Here is a 19,280-nt window from a genome sequence, read left to right on the forward strand (position 1 = left end):
CAGTTCAAATCTAGAAGACACAAGAAAAGTGAAAATAGGGGTTGGGATTCTCTCTGAATCAAATTGCTACTGGAAGGCAGTCAGGAACCAAGGGGTAAATGCTCATCTCTTTCTCAAACAAGATCAAGTAGATTTAAAATGTCCATGCAAGAAAAACAGACATGCGCTAAGGGTAAAAGTGCTTCTCAAACATACACAACAGAAGTGTCTCAAAAGTGTCAGAGCTCAGTGTGAGAAATTAGTGCTAGTCAGACTTCAACAGAGCAAATGGGAAACAACCGCCCGTCAAAAACTACCAAGCTACTCTCATATCTAACCATAGTAAAATCATTCTGGACAACACAATAACAAAAAAACAGTTGCCATTTTTGAGTCCCCCCAAAAACAGAATTAAGCTATTAATGTATTATATAATTGAATGCCCTATCCCATGTCAACCCCTAGCCCTATGCACTTTAAGTTTAAATGAATTGGAAAGGTGAAATTATTATTAAAATAAGCTAGTAGTGTACACATTGGAATAACAAGTGTTCAGGGCTTAGAGGTTGATTAGGGACCATAGGGAGCATTATTCTACATTAGATGAGCACTTACCAGTCTCTGCTGCTCCAGAAGTTGGTCTGCTTCCTCTTTCTCCTTTTTGTACAAGATCTCCATCTCAGTCAGTCTAGAATGATGAATGGAGCACAGTGTGGAGAGTGTGTTGTAAAACCCATAGACAAATACAGAAATCGATCTCACAATAAGAAAGAAACATGTTTTTGGACATTTCACCGTATTGCCATCTGAATGTAGCCTCGTGAGACCATCCTGATTTCGAGAGCTCACATTGTTACTTGCAAATCAGTCTGTAGTCTCTCTATAGAGACAATTTTGAGCCTTATTGGAAAATGATCTCGCCAATCAGCGTTAGTTCTGAGAAATTTGAAATACAAACAGCTACACTGGGTGGGTTTATGACAGCGAGGAGGGGTTGAAGTTAGCGCTGATAATATCTTCTCTGATTTGCCAAGTAGTTTTGAAAGCGCCTGCCCTTTTCCAAACAGTTTCCAACTGAGAGTTCCCAGATGGCTAATCTGGCGTCAGGTTAATCTGAATGTGAGTCAATCTAATTTCAACTATGTTAGGTTATGGTTACTGTCCAGATGATGGGCTGTAGCTTATGTTCAACATCTCAGATCACAGTGGTTTTTCTCTAAAAGAATATCCATACTGCCCAACCAATGCCAACCAACGGCAACCAACACCAACGTTGGATTGGTGTGCCATGTTTGTTGGTGACTGTTGGCGTCGGTTGCATGGATTTTGCAGCTGAATTTTAAACTTCCAACATTCTAACAACAACTGCCAACTTTAGAATGTTAGGTGTCGGGAGTTGGTTGGCGTCGGTTGGAGCCGTGCGCAGGCACCTTTAGATTAACTTGTGGTGTAGCATGTATCGCACGCTGTACCTTTTCTCCATCTCCTGCTTCATGTCGATGCCCTGTTTCTCCAGCAGCTCCCGCTGGGCGAAGGTCCAGTCCACGGGCTCCACGGGGGTCTCTGCCGACGGCGTCTTCTCCCGTTCAGCCCTGGCCTGCTCCGGGTGGTTGAAGCGGAACACGTGGTTCTTACCCATGATGATGCGGTTTCCTGTGCGAAGATGGTTGAAAAGAGAAGGACTGAATTTATATATTAAGCCACAGGAGTTTCAGGAACACCGAATCCCCTTATTGCTTCTATGTAAGGCCTGTTTTAGTTATTGGAAATTATAATGAATGTAATATTCTTGCCAGAAAAAAAGGGACGCATTCTTGAAGAGGATAAAAAAAAAAGGGAAGGGAAGGAATACATACCTGAACGCAGCTGAACAGAAGCCCCGACGCGTTTACCGTTGACATAGGTCTCAGACCCTTCACAGGGCACCAACATGACGACGACTGCAATGGAAAAGCGCAGCATATTTAAATGGGGAACATGACTATGGAATAATTCCTGTCGCCCAATAATACCATGTGAAGGTATACTGCACATTTTGTTGCATCCACCGCACCAGGCCAGACTACAGAGAATGCAGCACTTTGAAAGGAAGTGAAAGGAGCTAAAAGGTAATTTACATCCATGCCACACTGTCATCCTGTTGCATCTGCACACACTACAGAACAGGGATTTACAGCGACGGAGCCAGCATGGCGCCCCTCTCACCGTCTCCGTTGGCGTTCCTCTCGCTGCCGAAGATGCAGTGCTCCTCTTTGATGTGGGCTCCACTCAGAACGATGTCCTGCCGTCTCTCAGTGTCCGCCTGGCCCACCCTGCAAGTGCAACGGAAGCCATTTTAGTGAGACCGAAGACCTCCCTCTGGCTTTATCGCTGGCCATTTTAGTCAAGGAGACAGTCCCCTCCCTGGGGATATAGCTGAGCCCGAAAAAACCCCCCTTGTGACACGAGGCACAACTTCTGAGCCCCCTCTCTCATGTCTTTCATCTTGGATCCTGTCACTCATTCATGTCATTTGTGGGCACCGAGGTAACTAAATACTTTATAGCTATGGTCTAATGAGGGGGAGACGACAGGAGGGGAAATACTTGTACTTTTTATTAGACAATTTAACAGATGATCAAAGCCAAACGACATCCACCTTCCTTTGACTTCACAAGCCCCTCTGGCTGAATATTAAAACACATTTATATTTCAGTAGACTGAGCCCCTTAACAAGGGTGGAACTTCTCTAGCTCTGTCTAGAGTATTCCAGTATTCAGTGTAGGGTTTCGGTCTTCCATTCCAGTTACCTTGTGATTCCATCTTTGATGTAGTACAGCAGACACTCTGACATCAGTGGGTCTTCATTCAGATTCACCAGGTGAGGGGTCTAACGAGACGGAGAGTTGATTTTAAACAATGATACCACCATCACTGACATAATGCGTTATTGGAGTGCCTTTCAGCAGAAATAGAGTGCATTTCTGGTTTTATTTTATCAGCCATATGTTTAATGAAGTCAAAATGGAAACAGTATTTAACACCAATCTTCTAGTCTACACTCTACTAGTCCACTTAGAAAACCTTATTATCTAGACTATTACTAATGTCTAATTTCACAACACTATCCAGTTCCACAAACTGTCCACCAACCTTCTTTGGGGAAAAGACCCCGTTAAAGTCTGTATAGAGATCACATGGCTTCTCTACGAAAAGCTAACCGACAGAGAAGCAGCCGGTGGAAGGAGAGAAAGTGAATGGAGGAGAAATCAAATGAGTGAAATGAGAGAACATGCAAGACAAAAAAAAGGGGAAAAAAAGGTGGTGGGGTTAAAATTCACAGGGGTGGGTCACAGTCAATTTACTGACACACAGTCAGACTTTGTAGAGTCGCTCGCGCCAAGATTTCTAATGCCTTGACCCTCTCTCTCGATCGTGACTGTGACTGACAATAGCTTTTTGACGCAGCTGCTCATCTCAGCGGGGGAGACAGGCGGGGGAGGAGGAGAGGCAGGGGAGCGTGGAGTAGTACCGTTTTTTGTCTTTTTTTATCCTCTATTCATAAATCCCTGTCTGCACTGCAGGAGTCTAGAGAGGAGGAGGAAGGAGCCAAGCACCAAACGTCAACGACGGAAGGTCGGGCCGACCGGGACTTCAGCGTCTGGCCACGTCACAATCACGTCACAATCACGTCACAGTCAGGATACAATGAAAGGTCAAGCACTGCTGGAGAAATCAGTCAATTGATTTCTGGTGACTCACTCATCACTGGGAAGATGCACACGACAACGGCTGACACTATCGACAATAAAACTATAAGGAAAAAGCTGCATCTTTCTATTAATAATGTCTCTACAATGGTAGCAACATCACAAAGGGTCTAATTTGATTCATTCATTCTAATTTCATTTCATTCATCTGGTCATTTGATTCCACAAACCTTCTTAGTAGGAAAACAATCAAATTGCTCGTCAAACAAAGACGTTGGCCTTTCTGGACCGAGCTGAATGTTATAACAGAAGAGGGAGCAGTCAGGAGAGAGGTGGAAAGAAAAAGATAATGGAAATGACATTCCACGAGGGGAAAAAGAGTGATGATGTAGCAGAGGACGGAGGAGAAAACCCTAGAAATACTGAATCTTAAATGTATTTATCTCTATGCATGGTAAAAACGAGTATTGCTTTCATTCAACTCGTTATGTGTGTGTGTGTGTATGTGTGTGTGTGTGTGTACAGTACATTTGCGTGTGTGTACAGTATGTGTGTGTGATATGGAGCTTCCACTTCCGAGGTCAATTTACCTTTTTAGGAGAGAACACTCCCAGAGTTCCTCCATCCTCACGAATAGCCACGCCCATCTCTGCCAGCAGGGCCTCCCTGAAGGAGAGAGCAGAACAGACCCGTCGAAAACAGATATCCACGCTTGGCTAAATGACTGAGATGTCCTCCTTTACAGGAGCATTCTGTCTGCTGTGTTTCAAGGTTGCCACATTGGATTCAACGAAAGGTAAATACATACAGTAGCTTCTGGCTGGCAAACAAACATCACCTGGTATACAACAGAGACTGGGCTGATGTGGTCCAAGAACATGGGGGTCTAATATACACTTTATGCCTCCACCTAGCATGTTTTCAGTCACATGTGTTCGTTCGTTCATTCATTCTTTAGCAGGATTACCCAAAAAATACCAGACCGATTTTCACAAAACTCGGTGGAGGGGTGTAACATGGGCCGAGTTAGAACCCATTACATTTTGGAACGGATCCAAATTACTGGGCGGATCCACAAATTAAAACAAAACTTGCCCATTCACTTTCACTTTTCACAGGTCTTTGTCAATACCGCTTCCACTGATCAATCCTCCAAAAAGCTGAAGTTTACTTATTGTTTTCAGTGGTGTAATGGAAACACGTAAGACTTTGAACACTGGAATCCAGGGTTCGAACCCTGACTGGAACAATTTATTTTTATTTTTAGAATGAGTAGCTTATAGTGCAGTAACATACTGTCTGTAGTAAGTGTAGTGTAAGTGTAGTGCAGTGTTGATGCATAGTAAATAGTGATGGACTAGATGTTGAAAATTATTACATTTAGTATTTAATCATGTTTTTTTTTAAATAATTTAACATCCATGACCATTTACCATGTTTCATGTTCTTTCTTATATGTTATAGTGACAGTTTGTGTTTTTTAATCGTTTGTAAATAAATCTAATTATTATTGAGGGTCTAGTTTCTAGTTGGGTTTGGGATTAAGCTGGTGCAAAGTGATTACGTCACTACTTCACAATACTTCTGTCTGATTTGAATATCTTCTTGGGCATGTGAAGACATCAGTGGATAGTATGATACCTAGGACCTGTGATGAGAGAGACGGACAGGGCACACGCAGACAGTCCCATGGTGATTCTGACCCCATACTGACCTCTCCATGCGGATCGCCTCCGTCTTCCTCAGCTTCTCCTCCCAGGTCTCATTGAGCTCTGCAATGATCTTCTCAGATTCCTGAGAACGTGACAGTATTAGCGACAATTACATCTCGTACATATTCATAGGCAAAACTCTCAAATGTCCATGAAAACAGTGGCGTGGTTTAACACTGTAATGCCGGGGGTTGTGTATCTAAAATTGTTTAAGCATCTTAAATTGTAATGCTAGGTCACCTAGCAATATGCTAGCACCCACATCAGTTTAGCACGGTGGTGACAGTCTGCTCTCACTCCCAGGGTCTCTGAGAGCCAGAGTATCACCACTGAAGTGGAGGATCAAGACACCCAGAACATGGGTACGCTGTGTTTCCTGCTTCTATTGTGCTAATCTCACATTGTTCACAAATGACGTCTCACTTCTGACCATCTGTCAAAGCGTGCAGGAAGTAGGACCACTAAGCTCCTCCCCCAGCCTTTGTAAAGAGTTAACACCCTCACCATCTGTCATTCAAATTCAGGACATTGTGATATTGGTTTGGCTTGTATTAAGTTAGTCATTGTATAATACCAACAATAATGCTTTCTAATGTGACCAAAGTCGGCCTGAATATTTACCTATTTTATGGCCCCCCTAAAAAGCCTTACTTTCACAATAATAAGTGAAAAACAACATTCAAACATGTAAATACTGATGATTTGATATATGAAAATATGATGCTTATGCTTTAATTGATCAAATTCTAACAAAATGTGTATCCAGGATATTTTCTTAAGCTTCATGCTCATTAATGGCCACGCAGACAGTCTATTTTTGTCCAATTTCTTTCCTATCTCCGTCGGCGCCTGACGTCATTGGATGACAGATAGACTGGGCACTACGGTAGCCATGGAAACTGCAGCTCGTAATGGCTGCAAGTTGCCACCTATGTGCTCCCTCGTCAACAGCGTCAGAGGACGGGTGAGCGCGTTTGAGAGACAGCGAAAACCAGAACACACTAATAAGGACTGATAGCATGAAAGGGAGATATTCTGATTGTGACCCCTTTATTCTCTCACAAAATAATCTTACTTGATTTATAAAGCTGAGATTTTACACAAAAAAACATGCTTCCATCTCACAGTGCTTGTTTGGTTTGTTTGTTTTGGCTTATTTGATTTGAACGTTTGAAATACCACCATTTATTCACTGGACACTTCCCTCAGAGAAACTAGTCGGTTTAGTTTGTGAATTCATAGTAGGCCAACTCAATTTCGAAACTGAATCAACAGCACTACCTGCACTATGCGGAACAACTGTGGTTATTTCATGAAAAAGGTGGGACGAAAATAAACCACTGCACGAGAGCTGAGGGGAAAATGTAGGATATGGCTGTGAGATACAGCGCCGTGTCCCTGAACCAGACACTTCCTGTCAGGAGACTGATTGAGAGGCTGCGCTGGCTGGTGTCAGGATACTGTACCTTGAGCCTCTCGATGGCCTCCTCTCCTCCAGGGGTGGACATGATGCGCTCCTGGATGCTGGTGACGGACTGCAGCCCCGCCTGGCTGCATAGCGAGCCAGAGGACGGGGAGGCTGTCAGGGAGCCAATAGGGGCTGTGGAGAAATGGCCAGGCCGTTGGTTCTCTGAGGCTAGCAAGTATCTATGCTTATTGTTGTGTATGTCTTTCAGGTCTGAGCCAACCAGAGGAGAGAGGGGAGGCGGGGGGACAAAATGTAGGAAGGAAGGAACAGAGGAAGAATAAGGAGAAGAGGGAGGGACAGAGATAGACAAAGAGAAGGACAAAGACGAGTGTAAGACACACATTGTAAGTCCAAGGATCACAGCAAAATGGTCAGTTACACAAAGCAGTTTTCACTCTAGGTGGTTCCAAAGTTGATGAACGTTGTTGTACCGTAACATGTACGTGGCCATGGCCATTCTATTCAATTATGGCCAATGAGCAAAAACCACGAAAAAGACCATATTTGAAATCTCACAAAAAGACCTTACTAAAGATCAGAAAAAAAGAATAATCACAAAAACCAACCTCGGGTGAAAACTGCTGACATTGTATGAACTGGGAGAAGGAGAAGGGAGAGAAGAGGAGGCAGCGAGAAGGCCAGGCAGGAGGAGGGAGACAGAGGATGGTGGAGATGGAGACACATGCTGCCAAGGTTCAGCCACTATGAGTGATACTTTAACTTACCCCAAACACACACACACACACACACACACACACACCAGTACATAGCAGTCATTCAGACAGCTTTTCGCTACAAAATGGTGAATCGGGTGGCGAAAGAGTGCTCTCTTAACCACATGGGTTGGGACATCAAAATGATGGAGAAGATTGAGTGGCTACTAATGGAATTTAAATGACTAGAAAACTGGGGACATGAATTTGCTTAAAATTAGCAGAAGTGCAGAAACTTTTTCAGCTTCGATGCTGGTAATTTGTGCAATTTTTTAGTCGAGTCGAGTTTATCATGAGAGTGCATCAAGGTAGGACTCTTTGTCCTTTCAATTTTACGAGAAAATATAATGTAGCAGCCAAATGTCTCTTGATGCATATCAAGAACTCCCAAACAGATAATGAAGATGGACTTCCACTCTTTTGAATACCTGGCAGCGTACAGTATGAAAGGGTTTACAAACTGTGTAGAACAAGAGGAAGAACAGGAATGAGGAAAAGAATGGAGTTTGGGGGACACTGCTAACATAAACACTATCGACCAAAAAAAGACACTCAAATCTAGCAAAACGGTCTACTTGTCTAGATCCATAGATATCCAGTAGTAGGCTACCTCTAGACTGGCTACTAATAAATGTGAGAACATGCACCTTTTTGCCTGTTGCTCAAAGCTTCCCTCTGACAAGGTAGCTGCAATCTAAAGTCTTGAACATTGTCACCTGCAATCGATGATGAATAAAAGAAAAACACCACAAGCTGCATTGGCAAGAAGAGAAGAGAGGTTTACGAAGGTGGGTTAAGGACCCAGATGGTAAGTAATGATGTGGGTATGGGGAAAAAGACAAACACGGTAGATGGCATTAGGGCAGGGGTCAGCAACCTTTACTATCAAAAGAGACATTTTTGGCCCAAAAATAAATACAAAATCTGACTGGAGCCGTGAAACATATTTGAGCCTTACTGTATAATGAAGGCAATGTTTTCCCTAGATTTGTCTTCAGGCTTGGTGGTAAGCACCCGGGAGGGACACATTAATGGGGCCTGGGGGTCCGCCCCAAGGACATTTTGAGTGTCAAATGTGTAATTTCCTGCATTCTGGTGAATTTTTATGCACCAATTTGTGGATTTGCATGTCTGTTGCTATCTAGAGACAATTTATTTTAGTAATAAATACGTGTATTTAATAGTAATACATTTATTTGTTATTCATTTCCATATAATTTTTGTCAAAGCTGTAGGGAGCCACTGGAGGGGGTTCTGGAGCTGCAGGTTGCAGATCCCTGCATTAGGGGTTAATACTTACTGTATTATCTTACTGATATTAGGATTTGAGGCCTGCAAATGTTTCTACCTTACCCCATCATTCTATTAAATCAAACTAATGCAAAGCAAAGCATGCTAAGCTAGTGGCATGCCAACCCTTTCCAAATCAGCACGCCTTATAACTCTGACATCTCTGGGTTTCCTTATGTTAACTTTGGCCTTTTTAGCGTTCACATGCAAAGCTGCTTTAAGAGGGGAGCTGAGCAGAAGCGAGGGTTAGCTATCTGGGGCAATAAGGGGAGGGGAGCGATAGACGATGCAAGAGTCACACCACACAAATACACACATTTGCTTCCACTTCCTGGGCAATCATCCCCCATTGAGTCAACTGAGAGGAAGCAGGAGAAGATGAGAAGGGTCAGAGGTCAGACAAGCAGAAGGAGTTGACTGGAAGGAAAAGGTTACAGACATTTCTTATGGAGCTGAATGACAAGTTGATGAGGATGAGATGAACTGACTTCATTTAGTGCCAGGTCATTAGATAGAAGCATTAGTTAGGTGGGTTATTCGTTAATTCATGCATTAAGTTACTAGTGGGATGATTAGTTACGCCTTCATTTCACTTAATTAGCGCTATCCATCTATGTGCTAATGAGGTATTTAGAAGTAAAAAAAAATTATATTAAAATTCCATTCAGGATATTTCAACAAAAGTATGGCTTTGTGTGGGTCTTTATTTGAAAAGATCAACAAATGAAATATGTGTATAGTGTGAGATTATACTCTACAATAGAGATATACTCTACATACAGTATAGAATAAAATTAATCTAAATGTCATGGCAAGTCAAACACGATATGATGCACAGTAAAACTACATGACATGGCATTTGGCGTGTCAAAATGGAACATAGTATGCACACAGAGATGGATGAGAGAACGAGAGAAGTGAGAGGAGAGCAAGGAAGACAGGTGATGTTGCCAGCTTGTGGTGGGAACTTAGGAGAAGAAGTAGCCTATAATGTTCACCATGTGGCGTCCGTGACCGCAAGTGGCGCTGTGACGCGCTGACTTACTGTCCAGGATGTCGCCCAGCCCCTGGGCGCGGAGCAGCTCCTTCAGTCGCGTCACCTCGTCCTTCAGGTCTCGTACCAGCTTGTTGTTGGGGTCCTCGTTGATGACAGCGTTACACTTGATGTTTTTAGCCCGGTCAGCATATCTGCAGCGGGTCGAGAGGAGCAAGTTTGGTCAAATTTGCATGGGATAAGATTGATAACATTGAGTAATGCATCGATCAGACAGCGGAAATCGCTTAGAAAAGAGAAAAGCTACCAAAAATACTGACCGGAGCGTGCTGAGGGTTTCGTCATAGTTGATGTCGGCCGGACTGAGGGCAGCCACCATGGCTGTTCTGGAGTTTCCACCTGAGAACCCAGATCAGCGGAGGGTCATTCCCGTGAATCGTACCAAGGTCACTCCCCTCTGACAGGATGCCACAGCGGATCCATACTGAGATAAACCAAGCTGAAATGGCCTCCAGTTATAGCTTTCCGATAAGAATCTACTCGCTGAACCAAAAAAGACAATCTTGAACCTAAATAGCTGTGAGTTAGCAAACAGACGACACGGCTACTACGCTAGATATACCACACAGTCTTCTCTTTGACTGAACCGATGTATTGGAATGTGCTAGCATGTGTGTACAGTATGGCGATACGGTTTCAGATAGCACAGGGGAGACGTACACAACTCAGCCCTGTGAGGCTGAATCTAGAAGTGGCGGGGTCTACTTGTCTAGTGACTTAGATCTACAGTTTGCTGACGCTCCATTTCCTAGAGATGCTTTCATCTCTACCGTCAGCTGGGCATATGTCGGTCGCTAAAAGCGTTTACATACTGTGACTGTAATGTACAGTATGGAAACGCTTTTAGCGACCGACATATGCCCAGCTGACGGTGATGGTGACAGTGATGCCCAGCTCACTAATACGTTTCTCATACAGGCTCAGTATATTAATTTCTGATTCATATTTCTTCTTACCGAGGTTCTCCCTGAGCAACCAGGTCAGAACAGAATCTCTGTACGGGATGAAGTCAGACTTCTTCTTCTTCTTGCTCTGTGGCAAACAGAAAGCAGATGTCTGAATGTGACGTGTCATATCTCACCGGACGGCCATTGCGATAATGCAGGGAATGAGGAATGGAACGATGGAATAAATAGGACGGCTCTGGCTAAACTAAAACACTAATACTTCACATGTAGTTGAGTAATCGTCGAGGAAATGAATTGGAAGTGATTTTAAAATCTTCAGGGGGACGATTTCCTCTCTTGAATATTTTATTCGTCCATTCAAAAACCTTTCAGAGACAATAGTGTGGTGGTGAAGGTGAAAGTGCTGTCAAATTTGCACTCATGAAAAGTCATGAACTTTCCAACTCTGCCTGTTCAGTGTGATTAAGATTAAGTTTAATGGTTGAGCTGACAAAGTGTTTACCTTGCTGGTAGAGTAATCCTGGATAGGCAAGCATTACCAGGAGGAGAGAGATAGAGAACAGAACAGAAGGGCAGACAAGGTTACAGCATGCCTTGCTATGAACATTCATTCCCTGAGAGGAGAGGGAGAGATGGAAGGGGACAGAGATAAGTACGGACTACGAGGGAGAAGAGAGAGAGGGGGAGAGAGAGAGTGGGAGAGAGAGAAGATGAAGGGAAGAGAGAGAAATAGGAAGCAAAGCGAAATCAGCACTCACCACCTCAGCCAAGGCAGAGATGACCTTCCCTAACGTGGTCAGAGATTTGTTGATGTTCGCTCCCTCCTGCAACCAAAATGGGAGAAAAAAAAGGTCAAAACGTATAGGTTAAAAAGTACAGGTCCATTCAGGTCAACAACGTCCAGCTGAAGAGTACGGTTCAGCCTTTGTTGACCGCAGCATTGTACCACTGTACCTTTAGCCTGGTGCCCTTGGCTCCCGTGGAATCAGCTCGCTCGCTGCCCGCTAAGTCCACCAGACTGATTTTGCTGACCTGAGGCAAAGTAGGGGAGAACACATTAGAGGGAGACGCAGCCAGTGGACTTTGGTTCGAGAAACTGATTCTTGAGTTTCGAGCTAGCGTTTCAAGCTCGCATTTTCTTTTGAATTTGAATAAGAATAAAGAGTTCATATTTCGCGTACTAAAGCATCGCAGCGTTATGGAACACCCAAACAGAACTGCTCAATTCTCAACAATTGGAACAAAATGTCAACTATTCTCGAGTGAAATGAGGAGCAAGTCTACAGTAAGGTCTGATCTATTATCCTAATACAATAGCCATTGTGAGTACAATAACAGTGTCCTTTCTGTCGCCAGAAATACAGGAAATGTGGGAGGTTGAAGCCCAGGAAAGAAAAGGTCCTTTTCTTCCCACAGACCACCATGGTTTGGACGACCAAGGCTACAAGACGGCCTAACTCAAAGCAGTGGATCCAGAATAGGCTTTGTGTAACGTTCAAGACCACCAAAAATAAAGCTATTTCAACAGGACATAGTTAGGGATCAATGTATGATTAACCAAGCAGGACTTTCATGCTGGAATATAGAATTCTGGATGTTGTCCAAGACGGCGTTTTCACACACCTTTTCCGTGCAGAGGTCTGTGTCACTGTCGTGTCTCTTCTGGGTGAAGACGATGGTGAAGACGGCGTGGGACCTGCTGCTGGTCTCGTTCATGTTGGTGGCGGCAACCGTCCTATGAGAAGACACGCAGATAAACGTGATGATGTTAGCCGCATTGAAATTGAACAATAGCCTTTTTTCACTCTAGGTTGACATTGACAAAGGGAATACCTATTGGTATAAACCAATCTTTTCTTTCTACGGGAATAGCATGATTCTTTAGCATATTTCCAACAGGACATGATATGAAATAGTAAACAGCCACAACATGACCCGCTTAGACGTATCACTCATAGTACAGAATGAGGTGTGTAGACAGGAGAGTTCTATCCCTGACTGACATTTCTATAGCCCGAAGGCTTAGATGCTGTTGACATGGAGCTCAAATGGCATTAACTCAATAGCAGGAAAGCTAGGCAACGCTGGGCAAGACCTCGCACATAAACAGTCAGGCATACAGCGTGCTCAGTAGGATATACACTGGGGGATTGACATGCCACGTTCTAGAAATAAGCTCTCTGAGTCAGCATTGGAAGATTAAGGCAGGGCTCACTCCTCCCCAAGGGACTGTGTATTCTCATGACACACACATACACACACGCACAAATCCTGAAGGGAAATACTCTCCACTTGTGAGCTGAATTGAACATAAGTCATGCTGCCTTAAGAACAAACAAGCACTACTCAGTGTTGAGTTACAACCACCTCATCTTAAAACCAGGGCATGACTTATCAGACAACCAACGCAACGTTACGGTTTTTGTACAAAGTTCAAAAGTTTGCCCCCTCAAAACACAGCTCTAGAACACCCTTGACCCGGACAACCTTCGTCCAAACACCCCCCCCCTTCCCTCCCTTTCGACGGCTGGGTCCTTCCCAGGGCTGACCTGGCCTTGTTGCCAGCGTCCATGAGGTCGGCGATGTCTGTGTAATTAGTGACGGCCAGCTTGGACAGGTCCTCCACGTAGGGCCCCAGCAGGGGGTGCTCTCGCACACGCAGGTTCCCTTTGTTCTTGGGGTTGAGTAGGTCCCGCACCCTCTCGCAGTAGATCTCCATGTAGCTGACCTAGAAACCATCACAGCAGGGAGTCTGAGCATCAGTACAGGAGTCCCAGAGCTACTCCGCTAAGAACTTCTCCAAACATCAGCAACATCAGGAGACAAAAACGGAGATAGTAACATTACTATAGCTATAACAGTAGCTTTGCGCTGTCCTGTCTTGTCCTTGCACCCTGTCTGTTGTCTGTTCATTAGTGTTGTGCACTAACAGTCCAGAGCAAATTCCTAGTATATGTGTGAATAACTACCCGACAAATATAAATCAGATTCTGTAGCTTTTTGTGTTTCGAAATGGTAACTCTGTATTTCAAACTAATACGGGTTGCTATTGAAAAAGTAGGACTTCATAGAAACTGAAGAGCACCATTGTATGATTACACAATATGAACAAACAGCCTTTGATAAAAGAACAAAAACATAAAAATAAAAAAAACTTCTATCACTCCGTGTTCCAACAGAGACTTTAATTTGCTTCAGCTCTGAGTCAACACGGGCTTGAGCTAATATATTCTGCCAGCACAATGTTGCTAGGGAAACCCTAAAGCTTTGAGACTGCTGCCTGATCTGAGTTTGACTGGGAACTGATCGTTTCACAGGGCATTCTGGGTCGCTGCGGGCGAAGGTTAGGGATGGCTCATGGGCGAGAGGAGCTGAGGGTTCGCGGGTGGGACGCGCCGCGGGGATTCATACCCCTCCGAACCGTGTGGGACTTACCTCCACCGAGTAGGAGAGATCCTCTTTGTTGTTGTCATTGAATTTCTCAAAGAGATCTTCACACAGCTGAGCAGCAAACAGAGAGAAATGTGTTTTTGTCAATGAGAATGATAAGAAAGAGACAGAGAGAAAGAAAAAAGAGATGCTGATCGATAACACATATAACCCAATTACTACCTGCCAGGTAACCAGCTCATTAATTCGGTATGGTGACTTGACGAATGGCAGTGATACGTTACACATGGCTATTGAGAACAACTGATTGATAGAAATGTAAATAAACACGTTGTTGGAGGCCATACATACCAGGGGGATGATTCCTTCTTGTCCTTCCTCCTGCCTGCCCATCATAGTATAGGACTTGCCAGCTCCTGTCTGGCCATAGGCGAAGATGCAGACGTTGTAGCCCTCAAAGGCGTGCTGCAGCATCTCCTTGCCAATGTCATTGAACACAAGGGTCTGTGAGGCGAAGCTGGGGTCTTCTGGCTGTGGGAGGAAAGAACAACAACTTAAAACACATCCTATGTTTATTCACAACACATATACTGTACCATGCATGGATTGTTTCAGTTAGACGGTATGCAGTTTAGGTTCGGAAAAAAACAACAACTGCATGTTGGCGGACATTTTGGGAAAATGCCAGAAAATGTACACGCTCACCGTAGTGTGTGACCAGTAGGAGTAGTCGAAGCTGAAGTTCTTTGCTGGTTCCTTTGGGTTCTTGGGGTTGAGGATAGCTGTTAAGGGAGAGGACAAACACATTAGGGAAAGTGAAAGGCGGCGATAATGGTAATTTCCACTTTCTCGCGTTAATATGAATCCCAACAGGGCATACTCTACATCTAGGCTACTTCATAACGCTTGGCAATACCCTTTCTTATTTTGCAACGGTTGAGAAAGCACACAGTTCCTCTGTTCATGACTCAGAGCAGATCATAGTTATAGCTATATATTTTGAGTAAAAAAGACAAATCTGAAAACCCTCATGGGATTCTGAGACATTTTTGTTTTTCCATAACTGAAACTGATGTGACAGTGACTGAATGTGCTATATGTGTGTCAAAATCACGGATGGCCGGCGCTTGTTGAGAATTCCCCACCACTTCTATAAAACCAAGAGGAAGCTAGGAAGGAATTTGGAAAGCTGCCGATGTAACGCATACTACAGAGCGGCTCAGCTGTTGTGTCAATGCAAATGGCATGACAATGATGACACAACATTTCTCCTTTGCCCCGGCTGGCCCCGCCCACTCTCCCTTTGGCCACACAGACATTTCTTAATGAACAGGAATGTGCAGCCATTCCCGGTATGCAATGCCTCCCAACCATGCTTGCTTGTCCCACCAGTACAGATGTCCCAGCTTTCCACACAAACAGAAAGCTAAGCCTTTGCGGTTGCGTGGGGAGGGGGAGGGGGATGGGGGGGGTGCGGGGAGCGGGGGGCACGAGGACCCAGAGGAATGCACTGTGGGATATTTCCAGATATTAGCGCCCCAGTTGCGGCTGAGCTGCCCTGCTTGTGTCCAGGCCCATCCGCAGGAGTGGCTGAGTCTGGTCAGACAAAACACACGCCACCACCATCAGAAGAGAGGAGGGGAGGGGAGGAGGATAGAGGAGAGGGGAGGAGAGGGGGAGGAGAGAGGAGGGGAGGAGGATAGAGGAGAGGGGAGTGGAGGAGAGAGGAGAGGGGAGGGGAGGAGAGGGGGAGGAGAGAGGAGAGGAGAGGAGAGGGGAGGGGGAGGAGAGGAGATGAGAGGGAAGGAGAGGGGAGGGGAGGAGGGGAAAGGAGAGGGGCGGGGTAGGAGAGGAGAGAGGGAGGAAAGGGAGAGGAGAGGTGAGGGGGAAGAGAGGAGAGAGAGAGGAGAGGAGGAGAGGGGAAGGGGAGGTGAAGATGGGGAGGGAGGGGCAAATGGAAAAAAGGGATGGACTGACTGACTGACTGACTGACTGAAGTAGCTGGTGTGCCGTGGCCTAGCAACGCTCCAAACAGACCGGCAACAGCAATCACACAGCAGACCGGGGAAAAACCCGTCTGGCTATATTTAATGAAGGATTTGATCATGGCAATAACATCTCCGCAGTCAATTACGCTCTCCTGTTTCTCCATCAAGTTCTATAATCTGTAGCACACAACAGCAACGAGCCGCTGTGGCTGGAAATTACAGCATTGTCAACAGCCTAATTACAGCCAGGTCTGGCTGCTTCAACTGAGGGTGCTTGAGTGGCCTCTGCACTGAGATATCTCCTGCAGAGTGTGTGTATATGTGTGTGTGTGTGTACGTGTTCAGTGTGTGTGTGTGTGCAGAAGGCCTCGGCGCGCTGATCAATAATGCAGTGGGTGTGGAGGAGGGAGGGGGATTGCGTATCGCTCTCTCTCTCCCCTCCGCCGGTCACATGCTGGCGGAGAGGCACGGCGCGTGCCCAGGAACCAGCAGGCGAGCCCCTCGGAACGGGCGCCCTCGGTCCTACGGTCCCCGGTTTCTCTGCCCGGGTATACGGCCGTTCTGTCCGGTCGACGGCGGCGGCGGCTTCCTTTTTGGGTACGGGAGAGAAAGAGAGAGCTGGGGGGGGGGGGGGGGGGGGGGGGCTATATAAAGCCCCGTCTCACCTCTTGACCTGAGTCCAAAGGAGAAACCGGAGCCCAGCGGAGGGAGATATGCGCGGGGATTTACGTTACAGACGCCCTTATTCCTTTCCTGGAACAATCCCGGGTGTCCAGGGGGGGCGGTTAGTTACCGCCTAAGCTCTGTTCCGATGACACACAGCCGGACAGCTCAGCGGTCAAAACAGGCAGATGATGATGATGATGATGATGATGTGGGGGCTGGGCAGGTCCCCCCAGCGCTAGGTTAGGGTATAGGGGGGAGGGGCTGGGAAAGTACCATGACTAGGCTAGGTAGCTAACCGCTAGCCACGCCGACACATGTCTGTCCAGTCAGCCGGAGCCTTAACGGGTTGAAGGAGGTTACGCCCCAGCGACACGCGAGGTCATGCCGGGTCACGGGGTCGTCACGGTGGGCCTGCCACCTGCCCCGGCTCGTCACTTCTGAGCCGGAGCCCGCGGTCAACCGGCGGCCGAGCGCATCGGGGGAGACGTACAGCCGTCACGACTCGGGAGAATCGTGGTTTTTCTGTTGCCGTGGCGCCAGAGAGGGGCGGAGGACAGGACACGATCCCTCCTCTCTACGCGGGGGTGATTCATGCCCACACCGCTGCCCGCGTCCTGGCTCTCAGAACAGATAGCTCCCTCCTTATCCATCTAGCCCCAGACATGCGTCACGCTAATAGGAGACGTACGACAAGATGAAACCGTGGAGGGAGAGAGGGCCCGAGTGCAGATATAAGTGGGACGACTGACTGACTGACTGACTGACTGACTGACTGACTTACTTACTTGACTCTTTCAGGCTCTCAGAAAGAGATAGGGGATGGTAGATTTAGACAGTGTGCGTGCGTGCGTGCGTGCGTGTACCCATCCTGTGCTTGCCTTTGAAACAAAGGACATTGCATTTCTAATACACAGGCTAGAGCCTCTGAAAATACATGTATACTGTATCGCTGAAAACTCCCCGTCAAGTCTCATCTATAAAACAGAGTGGTTATGTCGAGACGTGAAGCACTTTGACCTGAATTTCCTCTATCAGCGGAGCCAGGGTAGATTAAACAGGGGGCACTCTGACTGTGTCGCAGAACGCTCCATGTAATACTGCATGACTCATCTACTCACTGCCCAGCGGTCTCAACAAATTATCAGTCACTCTGTTCACGTGTGTGTGTGTGTGTGTGTGTGTGTGTGTGTGTGTGTGTGTGCCTGCGTGGAGACATGGATGCACAATGTGTTTTAATTAACTTCCATCCCCAGAACACGAGCAGAAAAGACGGGATATCAAGAACGCCTCACGGACGCATCATAACATCGATTCTGGATCTGGCGTTTCTTTCTGGTTTCCGTTTCTAGCGATGTACCACACTGATAAAAAAAAAAAACACACATTAAAAATGTCAGCCACGTCCTTCTCCCCTAATGAACAGCGTCATCACTCTGCCCCGCTCGTCCATAGCAACAGGTGTGGGCCCGGACTGCGGTTGCTATGACGACGGCTGACACGGCACCGGAGGGAGGAAGCCACGCGCGCTGGCGTTCGTGTTGTCCCCTCCCACCCAACATTCCCTCGACGTGGCCTCTCACCGGGAACGATTATGAGGGGGTAAATCCAATTTTATGAACAATTATAAAACAATTATAGCTGAAACTGTGTATGTTCAGGATCCAAAGCCTTTAAACTCCGCTAATCAGGCAAAGGGCAGTGAAAGTGTGAGGATTTGTAAGACATTAAGCTACTTAACTTGACAGAAAGAAGAAAAGAAAAAAAACTGAGGCAACTTAACTTAAATTAGTTTTTAACGTTTGCTAAGCTGGTTTTAAAAAAACATTTACTGTAGCAATCATAACAACCAAAGGTAATCAACAAGTAGTCATTTTCCACAGTGGCATATGGAGGGAACTCATCAGCGCCAGGTATTTTTTCATCTTACTCCGTTAAAAAACTTGACCCAGATGCTAGTTGCTGTTCAGCATCCTGAATAATGAGGAGGCCTGGGTAATGGAGGGTGTCACATGTTTATTCTTCCCCAAAGTCACAGTGGGGATCTGGATTAGTTCCTCTTCCTGAACCTACATGAGGCTTGATGTGATGCTGGGGCTCCTCAGGAGCTCTCCATTTAAAGAGGGTAGGGAGGGTGCGACATCGCGCTTCCGTCCAATGAACAACCGTCAGCTGGGTGTTGCCGGCGGCCATTTTGTGACGGGATGCTTAATGCACAGTGGGGCTTCAGTGGAAAACGCAGCCATCCCCGGTAATTGGCCTGTAGGTGGTCTTTGAGCTCCAGATGGTGACTAAAAGCCAGCCCCCCATTCACCTGATCTTCTGCTGAACACCAGATGAGACTGCCCTAAAATGGCTGCATGTGTCTGCCCCTCTCCTCCTGTGACCCTCCAAGGACCTGCTGGCTGTTAGACTGAGACGATCAA

General features: G+C 46.0%; 1 protein-coding gene across 2 annotated transcripts in view; it reads right to left on the minus strand.

Moving 5' to 3' along the window:
* kif1b (kinesin family member 1B) overlaps positions 1–19,280 on the minus strand; it is a gene marked incomplete at both ends in the record, with an annotated part of 58,167 nt that overhangs the window by 25,889 nt on the left and 12,998 nt on the right. The window contains 19 exons of one of the 2 annotated variants that reach the window (XM_084435916.1): positions 595–667; positions 1,452–1,632; positions 1,836–1,919; positions 2,185–2,291; positions 2,769–2,848; positions 4,259–4,334; positions 5,383–5,462; positions 6,847–7,058; positions 9,168–9,209; positions 9,897–10,039; positions 10,166–10,244; positions 10,862–10,961; positions 11,572–11,637; positions 11,768–11,845; positions 12,437–12,548; positions 13,363–13,541; positions 14,249–14,314; positions 14,555–14,734; positions 14,909–14,985. In XM_084435916.1, the coding sequence (XP_084292042.1) occupies positions 595–667; positions 1,452–1,632; positions 1,836–1,919; positions 2,185–2,291; positions 2,769–2,848; positions 4,259–4,334; positions 5,383–5,462; positions 6,847–7,058; positions 9,168–9,209; positions 9,897–10,039; positions 10,166–10,244; positions 10,862–10,961; positions 11,572–11,637; positions 11,768–11,845; positions 12,437–12,548; positions 13,363–13,541; positions 14,249–14,314; positions 14,555–14,734; positions 14,909–14,985 (2,015 nt within the window). The remainder of the gene's footprint in view (positions 1–594; positions 668–1,451; positions 1,633–1,835; positions 1,920–2,184; positions 2,292–2,768; positions 2,849–4,258; positions 4,335–5,382; positions 5,463–6,846; positions 7,059–9,167; positions 9,210–9,896; positions 10,040–10,165; positions 10,245–10,861; positions 10,962–11,571; positions 11,638–11,767; positions 11,846–12,436; positions 12,549–13,362; positions 13,542–14,248; positions 14,315–14,554; positions 14,735–14,908; positions 14,986–19,280) is intronic. The other variant, XM_084435917.1, reaches the window with a different exon arrangement.

The sequence above is a fragment of the Borostomias antarcticus genome, assembly GCF_949987555.1.
Source record: "Borostomias antarcticus genome assembly, chromosome: 3".
Taxonomy (NCBI): Eukaryota; Metazoa; Chordata; class Actinopteri; order Stomiiformes; family Stomiidae; genus Borostomias; species Borostomias antarcticus.